This window comes from Pinus tabuliformis, chromosome 5_2 (assembly GCF_031772625.1).
Source record: "Pinus tabuliformis cultivar Carrire ecotype Pingquan chromosome 5_2, CPIR1, whole genome shotgun sequence".
Classification (NCBI taxonomy): domain Eukaryota; kingdom Viridiplantae; phylum Streptophyta; class Pinopsida; order Pinales; family Pinaceae; genus Pinus; species Pinus tabuliformis.
In genome coordinates, this window is record NC_142306.1 from 556,286,127 (window position 1) to 556,297,610 (window position 11,484).

General features: G+C 33.1%; 1 protein-coding gene across 2 annotated transcripts; it reads right to left on the reverse strand.

Moving 5' to 3' along the window:
* Positions 1-5,795: 5,795 nt before the first annotated feature.
* Positions 5,796-10,449, reverse strand: LOC149160176 (uncharacterized). 2 transcript variants are annotated; one of them, XM_089436653.1, is made up of 3 exons: positions 10,080-10,449; positions 9,871-9,978; positions 5,796-6,186 (listed from the first exon to the last, which is right to left on the reverse strand). In XM_089436653.1, exons 1-3 carry the CDS (start codon positions 10,349-10,351, stop codon positions 6,015-6,017), a joined length of 552 nt encoding a protein of 183 aa, XP_089292779.1. In that variant the 5' UTR covers positions 10,352-10,449; the 3' UTR covers positions 5,796-6,014. The 2 variants fall into 2 exon arrangements, with proteins under 2 accessions (XP_089292779.1, XP_089292780.1); XM_089436654.1 differs by lacking the exon at positions 5,796-6,186 and adding an exon at positions 7,983-8,014.
* Between the last annotated feature and the right edge of the window lie 1,035 nt (positions 10,450-11,484).

The window sequence follows — 11,484 nt, forward strand, 5'->3', positions numbered from 1 at the left end:
GGCATAGCTCATGATACACCAAATATTTTAAAAGCATATGCAAGGTTTCTAATGATATGATTACTTGTTCTGTAATTTTCACTTTTTAATGCCTATAATTATTCTAATAGTAGTTAAACTTGTAGATTTTAAAAAAGAGAAAAATATAATTGTTAAAATAATTTAAATATTATAAGAAATCTAAAATTTGAAGATCATTAACTAATTAATAAACTGAATCATATCATTAGTAAACCTCTCGGCTCCTTTCACTCACTTCCCAACCCCCTCCTCTATTTATTGATCCCTTGAGGTTTTGACTTATTCACTCATCTAATCCTGATGATGGACCACAATGGTTGGTTTGAAACGTCGATTCCAAGAAAACATGAATGCAATGGCTCCGGAAGATATCACCATACAAAATGTAGATCACAAAAGCCTCAAATCTATAAGAGAAAAATAATTGGAATTTGGCTGTATTTGACATTGATTCAAAGAATCCTTTGATAATTTAAAAATATTGGTAATGAATAATTTTTTCACTGTAGCTTACGTTCAAGTAAAGATAAACCACTTTCATCCACCTAAAGACATTTTGGAGTTCTATGTCAAATAATGTCCAATATAGGTAGGGGTGATGGACCTATATTTTGGAAATGTTGACTTATTTGTTGTGGACTTACATTCCTTGAAGGAGGCTAGATGTCCTCAGGGATAACTTCTAAAATGTCACATTGTTGAACAAGAGGTTGCACCATAGGAACTTATTCATTAAGAAGTTGTGCATTACCCGTCTCTGTAATTCCATCCATACTATAATTAGCTCCAAGAGATTCCATCATCATATGATCAAATACAATACTTTGTTTTGATGGAATATTCATCGAAGGTTCATATATTGTGCTAGAAGTTGGATTCTCCTTTTCTAAGAGTCTATTTTTTTCAATACCTACCTTGGCATTTTCTCTTTCTTTAATGATCTTTTCTATGGGTTGTATTTTCTTTGAAGTCTTTCTTTTCTAACTATGATGGTTTCCCATGTTTAAAAAAACCGCAATTACAAGGAGACAATTATTGTCTTCCAATGAAAAATAAACATATAAATTGTCTTCCAATTACACAAGAAGACAATTTTTATTTCCAATTCCTCAACAAGACACTAATTGTCTACAAATTACTCAGATTTCCTTCTAATTACATAAAAAGCTACACAATAAGACAAAATATTGATTGCCAATAACAAAGGTGGACACAAATCATCTTTCAAATTACACAAAAACTGATACCATGTGAACAATGGCCGCTCTTTTGTGCTTGGTTGCTAGTTTTGTGTTTCGATGTCAAGCGAGTAGAAAACATGCTAGATTAAGGCTAGTAGAGTAAGCATGAACACATTAATAGGAATTCACACATGCACATGTTCTCGACAACATGAACACATTCCTGAGACTAACTTCCATAGCAATAACTACCCTACCTACCTTCCTCTCTCGACATCTAACGTTAGCTTGGAAATGATAGAAACACACTTTCATTATATAACACATACATGCTTATGGCATTATCTCCCTTCCTTTAGCTTCTTTCTCTCTCTTCTCCCCATTACTCTCTCTATCTCTCCCTTTTTATTATCCCTCCATCTTTGTCTCTATCTCTCTCCATCTCTCTTTTTTTCTCCCTCTCACTCATTCCCACACTATCCCTCCCTCTCTCTTCCCCTCACTCTCTCACTATCTCTTTACCTCTCTTCGCATATCTCTCTTCTTCCCCTTACACTCTCTCCATCCTCCTTATCTCCTTCTCTCTTACTCTTTATCTCCACTTCTCTCACTTCTTCACTCTCTATCTCTCTCTTCTTCCACTCACTCTCCTTCTCTCTTTCTCCTCTCTCAATCTCCCTCCTCTCCTCTCTCCTCCCTCCATGTCTCCTTCCCCTCCCTCTTTCTCCCCCAATGCTCTATCTCACTTTTTCCATTTACATATTTTTCTATGTATCTTTATATCTTCTTCAATCTTTGTTTCTATCTCCCTCCCTTTTTCCTTCTCTCTCTCTCTCTCTCACTATATTTCTCCCTCTCTCTCCCATGAATTTCTTTCTCTCTCTCTCCCATGAATTTCTCTCTCTCTCTCTCTCTCTCTCTCTCTGTATCTCTCCTTTTCCCTCTCTATCCCTTTCTCCATCTCTATCCACTGCCTCCATCCCTCTCTCTCATCTTTCACTCTCTATCTCCACCTCTCTCTCTTCTTCCCTCTCCATCTACAATTTTCTCTCTCTATCTCTTCTTCCATCTATACATATATCCACCTCTCTCTCTCTCCCTCTCTCTCTCTTTTTCCCTCTCTCTCTCTCTCTCTCTCTCTCTCTCTCTCTCTCTCTCTTGTCCAATCCCTATCTATATTTTTTTCCATTTACATATCTATCTATGTATTTCTATCTCTTCTTCCTTCTTTGTCTCTATGTCCCTCCCTTTCTTATTCTCTCTCTCTTCCTCATTCCCCCTCCCTCTCTCTACCTATCAATCTCTCTCTTCTTCTATATCCCCGCCATCTCTCTCTCTCTCTCTCTCTCTCTCTCTCTCTCTCCATCTCCACCTCTCTCTCTCTCTCTCTCTCTCTCTCTCTCTCTCTCTCTCTTTCTCTCTCTCTCCATATCACTCTCCCTTTCTCTCTTGTCCAATCCCTATCTATATTTTTTTCCATTTACGTATTTGTCTATGTATTTCTATCTCTTCTTCCTTCTTTGTCTCTATGTCCCTCCCTTTATTATTCTCTCTCTCTTCCTCATTCCCCCCTCCCTCTCTCTACCTATCAATCTCTCTCTTCTTCTATATCCCCGCCATCTCTCTCTCTCTCTCTCTCTCTCTCTCTCTCTCCGCCTCTCTCTCTCGCTCTCTCTCTGCCTCTCTCTCTCTACCTCCTAAGGCTTTATCTATTTATCCCTCCCTGCCTTCTTATCTTTCTCTTTGTCTCAACACATGATTCTCTTTCTCCATGTCTCTTCCTCACTTCCTCTTTCTCTCTCTCTTTCCCCTCTTCTCTCTTAGTATCCCTTTCTCTCCCCCCTCCACACTCTCCATCCCTCCCTCTCCCCTTCTCTCTCTTTCTCTCTCTCTCTTCTTCCACTCTCCCTCTCTCTATACCCTTCCTCTCACCATGTTTCCTTCCCCCCTCTCTCTCTCTTTCTCTCCCCACTCTTTATTTCTCTATTTTCATTTACATATTTGCCTGTGTCTCTTTATTTATTTTTCCCTCTTTTTCTATATCTCTATCCCTTTCTACCTCTCTCTCTCCCTATCAGTTTCACACTATCTCCCCCGCACCCCTCCCCACCACACACACACACACATATATATCTCCATATTTTCTCTCCCCCTCTTTCTCCCTCACATTGATTTCCTCCGTCTCTCACCCCTATGAATCTATCTCTTTCCCTCCCCATATTAATTTTTCTTTCTTTTTCTTACCACCCCACTCTCTCTCTCTCTTTACCTCCCCATATTATTTTTTCTCTGTTTTATCTTCCTCCCTTTATCCCTCACCATATCTCTCCACCCTCACTCCCTCCCACTCTCTCATTCTCTCCCCCTATCTTGTTATCTCTCACTCTTTCTCTCTCTTCCTCCTCCACTCTCTCTCCCCCATCCTTTTCATTCTCTCTCTCTCTCTTTCTCAATCCCTCATTCACAACATCCCCTTCCAATTTTGTCTCTCTATTTCTCATCAATTTAACTACAAATATCTCCCTTCCCTACTCCCCCTATCTTGTTATCTCTCACTCTTTCTCTCTCTTCCTCCTCCACTCTCTCTCCCCCATCCTTTTCATTCTCTCTCTCTCTCTCTTTCTCAATCCCTCATTCACAACATCCCCTTCCAATTTTGTCTCTCTATTTCTCATCAATTTAACCACAAATATCTCCCTTCCCCACCTTCTGTCATTATGTTTTTTTATTCTTTTAATTATATTGATCCACAAATATCTCCTTTTTTTTTATTCTTTTAATTAAATTGATCCACAAATATCTCCCTCCCCCACCCTCTCCTTTTTTTTTATTCTTTTAATTAAATTGATCCACAAATATCTCCCTCCCCCACCCTCTGTCCTTATGTTTTTTTTCTTCTTTTAATTAAATTGATTTGAAAAATGTTTTTTTAATTAAATTGATTTGAAAAATGTTTAATTTGAAAAATTTAAAGTGAACCAATATCATATGAGTGAATTATGATATTTGGAACATATAACCTATTGTAACAAAACTTATTTACATATTAAAAATTTCTATGATAAAATTAGAATAAATATGCATAATTAAAATAAAATTATTTATGATTTAATCTTATCCATTAATATTGTAATATTGTAACGGATATGTGAAATATATTATATTATAATATAAAATGTATAATAAAATAATTATTTTAATATTTATTATAAATTTCATATATTATAATATAAAATATATAATAAAATAATTATTTTGATATTTGTTATGAATTCCTATATTTTAAGATATGTGAAATGTATTATAGTATAATATATTTCAAAGATGTACAATAAAATATATATAAGATGTATAATATATTATAGTATTATTTTAGAGATGTATAATAAAATAATTGTTTTGATATTTATTTTGTATAATATATTATAGTATTATTTTAAAGATGTATAATAAAATAATTGTTTTGATATTTATTATAAATTTCCACATTTTATAAATATATGGTTGTATTTACATATTATTACGATAAAATTAAAATTAAAATAAATCTCCAAAATTTTAATTATTTATAATTTAATCTTAATCTTATCCACTACTGATTAAAAAAAAATAAAATTAAAATAAATCTCCAGAATTTTAATTATTTATAATTTAATCTTATCCACTACTAATAAAATTAAAATAAAATTGGAATAAATCTCCGTAGATTTAATATTATCTAACTAATCTCACCTGGAATAAGATTGGAATAAATCTCCGTAGATTTAATCTTATCTAACTAATCTCACCTGGAATAAGATTGGAATAAATCTCCGTAGATTTAATCTTATCTAACTAATCTCACCTGGAATAAGATATGTACTCATAAAATTGGAATATAGAATTCTCTATATATTTAATCTTATGGACTAAGAATGTGACCTGCAATAAGGTATGTGAATAATAAAATAATTATTTTGATATTTATTATGAATTCCCGCATTTTATAAGGTCCCACATTTTAGGTACACGGTTATATTTACATATGTCATTTTACTGGCCCACACAATTTTTTATAAGGTTTCCACATTTTATAAGGTACACGGTTGTATTTACATATATTTACATATATCATTATACTGTCGATATGTGAAATCTTATCTACTACTAATAAAATATATTTGATATGTGAAATTTTATCTGCTACTAATAGATTTAATCTTATCTCATGGACTAAGAATGTGACCTGCAATAAGGTATGTGAAATACTGTAAAATAGATTATAGTAGAAAATATATAATAAAAAATATATGTAAAATAGATTATAGTAGAAAATATATAACAAAAAATATATGTAAAATATTTTACAGTATAAAATGTAAGGTTCCCACATTTTATAAGGTACACGGTTGTATTTACATAATATATCATTCCCACATTTTATAAGGTACACGGTTGAATTCCCACATTTTATAAGGTACACATAATACTGTGAAAGAGTTTTATATGTGTATTCAATAATGTCCGCCCAATTCACTTACATTCTAAAAGATGAAGATATTTTGTCAACCACAATATATAACCCAAATCATAAGAAATGTGGAATTCTCAGTATATCCCAAACAAACAACTGGTTGTTTCTTCGTGGTTTCCAAAGATCAAAGGTAATCGGCAAAACTCTCTTATAATATTGCAAAGATGCTCTAATAAGAAAAACTCTTTCACAATCACTATTGTCTAAAAGAAACTGGAATACCGTCAAACTCTTAATAATCGAATCAACGATTCGAAAAATATTGGACGGGCTGTCTCTCAAAAGATATGAGAGAGTAATTACACGTCATCGATACTTCCAACTACATGCATGAAGTTGAGAGTTGCGCAAGGTCCAGCATTTTCCTCGACATTGCCTTCCCTGACATTAGCAGCTGCAGCAGACTGTGCTCTTGCAGACAAACTTCCTTTGCCCGTCGGATAAAGGCATTCTGCTTCCTTCCTTTGAATCCTGATAATCATATAATCACGCCCATCTATCTATATCATGCTCAACTTCATGTACAGAACGACCAAACATTGAAACCTAATTAAATATTCACAGCCATCCTTATCTAGATGGTATTACAGAAAAATATTCACATCCTTATCTAGATGGTATTACAGAAAAATATTCACAGCCATCCTCATCTGCATTAAATATTTCGGAATATTTGGCAATCACAGATTCCGAAAAGCAACGGAAACGTAACGTATAAAACCACCTTTGAAACCTAAATCTCAGAAATGTCATGTACAAAACCACCCAACATTGAAACCTGATTCCATATTCACAGCCATCCTTATCTGTATTAAATATTTCTGAATATTTGGCAATCACAGATTTCGAAAAGCAACAGAAACGTAATGTACAAAACCACGCAACTTTGAAACCTAATTAAATATTCACAACCATCCTTATCTAATTGTATTCTAGAAATGTCATGTACAAAACCATCCAACATTGAAGCCTAATTCAATACAACCATCCTTATCTGTATTAAATATTTCCGAATATTTTCGGAATCACGAAGACAGCATCCTTATCTATATTGTATTTCACAGCATCCTTATCTATACTGTATTTATGAAATGTCATGTACAAAATCACCGAACATTTAATCCTAAACCTAATTCCATATTCACAGCCATACCCAACATTTAAACATAATTCTATATTCACCGCCATCCTTATCTGTATTAAATACTTGCAATCAGACAGACAGCAAAGAGCAACAGTTATGAATAAGAAAAAAATTGAACGCACTCATGTGCATCTCAAATAGGAATATCATGAATAAACTAATATATTTCCGAAAAAAAAGATAACTCTGCTCCTACACAATCCAATTAAGTAATCCATAGTCAATCTATATATATATAACACATATTCAACATATTCAATCTATATATATCCATATCTATATATAACACACTAGAGACAAAAAAAAATCAAATGCATTTATAAAACTATAAATGCCAATCAATTTTCAAGTTTATCTAAAACCATCCAGCCAATCAAAGCCCAAGGGGTTGTGAGATCATTTATAAAACGATTACAGCCAATTAAAGTCCAAGGGACTGGATAGAATGTCATCACAGTCCCTTGGGGCTAGTGGCTAGCGAGAGCCGCACTAATCTACAGATCACTATATGCTATCACAGTCCCTTGGGGCTAGTGGCTAGTGAGAGCCGCACTAATCTACATATCAGTATATTATAATGCTCAAATTGATTTATAAAACCATCACAACCAGTCAAAGCCCAAGGGTTTGGAATATTTACCAACATATATACAATGTTTTTATGTATACTTCTTCAGTGGCTAGTGGTCAGTGAGAGCCGCACTAATCTACAGATCACTATATGCCTCGCATATTATATATAATGCTTTTACAAAATTAGAATCCTTTGTGTAATCTTGGGACCGGCGAGATGAACTAAATTACAACGGTAAGTAATATTAGGGCAAACAAAATTAACCCAGTAGCAATGCAAATGTATTAAATATTGCAACGATGATAAATAATATTAAGACAAACAATATTCACCCCGCAACGAGCAATGCAAATGTAGGTAAATATTGTAACGGTGATAAATAATATTAAGGCCAACAATATTCACCCCCGCAACGAGCGATGCGATGGATTAAATATTGTATAGGTTCAGCAAATAAGCAATATAATATAACTCACAACAACAAACAATAAACATAAATAACGATAAGCACCAGGCAACACCCCCCGAGCTGATTGCGGATTCAGGAAATCAGCAATCAAACATAAAGACGCCTGCAACACCTGCATTAAATAGTTTATAGATCAACGATGTAGATCCAAATAATTAAAATGGATGTACAGATATAGATTGAGATATACATAGGATTCAAATATTGCATATTAAAGTGTATGTCACAATCTGCTTATTTTATATAATATTGAAATATAAAGTTAGGATCCAAAATATTGGATTATAGATTGAGATATACATAGGATTCAAATATTGCATATAGGCTTCAAATATTGCATATTAAAGTGTAGGTCACAATCTGCATATTTTATATAGTATTGAGATATAAAGTTAGGATCCAAAATATTGGATTTATATTCAATTCATAATTGTGTATATATATTTAATCCAAAATATATATAATATTAAAATATATTCTATTCAATATATTCTATTATATTAAAATATATTCAGTTCAATCTATTGTATAGGCCTATTTTATTATGTATATTCTAATGCATATATATATAATCCAACAAAAATATTGTATATTGTGTATATGCAATAGATAATATCTATTGCACATATCTATTATATATATGTAAAAATATTGTATTGTATATGTATTTCCATTGATTATAGATTATGGAAAAGATTATAAAATATATATAGGATCCCTTGATATATTTCTCAACTCTTCTCAACTTATACATAGCATCGAATGCAACCTCAACGCTATATAGCTATATGTCCGAACTATATTTCGGAACTTATATGTATTTAATCCAACCTCTATATTTCGGAACTTATATGTATTTAATCCAACCTCAGACTATTTATTTAGTATGATGTATTTATTCCATCCTCAATCTATATAGCTCAGACGATATATATCATATAATGTATTTAATCCACACTCAATCTATATACCTTATAGGATTTAATCAAACCTAAATTTCCCAACTTATATATAGTATATAATGCAAGCAAGCATTTAATCAACCTTAACCTATATAGCATATAGGATTCAATCCAACCTAATATAATGTGTTTAATCTAACTTATATATAATGTATTTAATTAAAATTTAATCCACCCTCAATCTATCTAAACCTATATAGCATATAGGATTCAAATCGAACCTAATATAATGTGTTTTATCTAACTTACATATAATGTAATGGGTATATAATGTAATGTATTCCTATATAGGTTATAGGATTTAATCCAACCTATGTTTCAACTTCTATAGCATTTAATCAACCTCAACCTATATAGCATTTAATCACCCTCAATCTAACTTTAATCCACCCTTATACATAATGTAATGTATTTCTATATAGGTTATAGGATTTAATCCAACCTATATTCCAATTTATATAGCATTTAATCACCCTAAATCTAACTTTAATCCACCCTTTAATCTAACCTATATAGCATTTAAAGCTAGTTTGCCATCTATTACCAGGATTAGCACGCCCATCTCCGACGAGGATTATCACTTGCCCTGTATCAGCATGTAGCCTGTTCGAATCACATTGTTAAGGGGTGGTAAAGATATACGAATCTAAGTGAGCAACAAACAACCTTCAGGGGGTGATGAGATGTGCTAATTTATGTGAACATCGACAGGCAATAGCATGTGGACTATCAGAATTACATGAATAAGGAGCAATAAGCGCACTATGCAGAGAGTTTCTCTTCGAATATGCAAAGAGTATCATAGAGTTTCTGTTAGAAATGCAAGGAGTCTCTATTCGAATCTGGTGGGTGAGCACAAATATGGGAAAAAATCACTATAAGGATATCATATCATCTACAAATGTTTGTTAGAAGCATATACTTTTCAGCTTTCCCTGGACTTTTCTCTTTTTTTTTTCTAAGCCACCAAAAAAAATTAAATCAGATCATAAGACCAGGCACGTACACTCTTGCATCTTCTGGTGTAATGAGCCTCCCATCAATGTCTCGGACTTCACCAGGGCCACCGCCAATTTGTTCAATGCCCTCCCTCACTTCTGGATCATTTTCTTCCCTACACCCAAGATCCACACAAATCAAAAATGCTTATAGAATAATGATGAGAACAGAATGAATCTAAAATTTATCATGTGATATGACCATTAGCAACATCACCTGAGGACCTTGGGAGGAATGGGGTGTGGAAAGGGATATGAAACAGTATCCTCCACATGGTTAGATTCTTCAGGAGAATCAGTACGAGTTTGCTGGCCTCTCGACTTTGGATTCATATCGTTGAAGAGATGAATTTGGTCCGTTTCAGAGATCTTTCCTGCGTACAGCGGTGTCCCAGCCTTGTATGCCACCGAGCGATGATCTTCAATCGCTTCAAGTTCCCGCTGGAGTTTTTCTTCCTTCTTCTTTTCCCTCTTAGTCATTTTTTCCATGGAATTCTTCTTCTCGTATTGAGTCAATCCACTTTGTTACTGCACACGGGATGTGTTTCAGCGTCTTGCCTTTCTTTTCAGTTTGGGTAAGTGGAAGCTACAGGTGGGTATACATATACTATAGTTTTTCAGCGTCTCGACTTGATGAATCGATGGATTCCGACCTAGGGGCGATGGCAGGCTGCCACCTTTGTTGCTACGTGGTTTCGCATCGTAAATTTTCATATCTAAAGGTGGCAGGTGGCATTTTATGGGAAAAGATGAAAACGGTAAGAGAAGCAAAAGTTTAGCCCTCAAAACAGAAATGTGCTGGGCCACACTTTTCGCCCTGAGATGCAATGGCTTGGAAAAGTGCTAGTAACACTTTGGGTACCATAAATTTGAACATGTACTATACAACACACTTTCGACTGTATAGACATGAGAACTGATTATTATTATTAGTACTCCGTGTCTTCTTTGCTGGGATTATAGTTTTTCATTGTAAATTCAAATTTGTAAGAGAGGTCTGAGAATTTGAAGTCAGGGAAGAGTGGAGGTATAAACACTAGTTTTGAAATGGAAAAGTTGTTTGGAAATCTTCCATTTCATCTATTACATTTATGTATACTATCTATAATCTATTACATTATTTATACTATCTATAATATTATTAGATTATTAGATTTGAAGTATTTGTTTGAGAATGGAAATTTGGGAATTTTTATTTGAGAATAGATTAATATTAAATTATTAAATATAAAATTTTTTTATTTTTTTATTTTTTTTAAAGAATGGAAATTTTAGAAATTCTATTTCTAAATAGACCAATAGACCAGAAGTGTCATTATTTGTATGAAATTTACAATGATATTCAAAATTTTGTATGAAATTTACAATGATATCTAAAATTGATATGAAGTTCTATGTTAAGTGGATGTCATTTGTAAATCCAATTTCTAATTTGTTTAAATATTTTTTTATTTGACTTTATTGTCCATGTGTATGTGAATTGTTTTTTGGAATTTTCAAATATAACAAATCAATATAAAGAACCAAATTTGTCATTGGTCATTTTCACTTCTCACACTTAGCAACGAGCCACTAGGGTTAGTAGTTAGGTTGTGAATAATATTCAATAATTATGTTTTCAC

What these genes read in the sequence shown, in the direction of transcription:
- LOC149160176 (XM_089436653.1), bottom strand. Translation starts at nt 10,351, where the DNA reads ATGGAAAAAATGACTAAGAGGGAAAAGAAGAAGGAAGAAAAACTCCAG. An exon ending in ATTCCTCCCAAGGTCCTCAG is followed by an intron (nt 9,979 to 10,079) that starts GTGATGTTGCTA and finishes TCTTGGGTGTAG; the next exon opens with GGAAGAAAATGATCCAGAAG. An exon ending in ACACCAGAAGATGCAAGAGT is followed by an intron (nt 6,187 to 9,870) that starts GTACGTGCCTGG and finishes TATGATTATCAG; the next exon opens with GATTCAAAGGAAGGAAGCAG.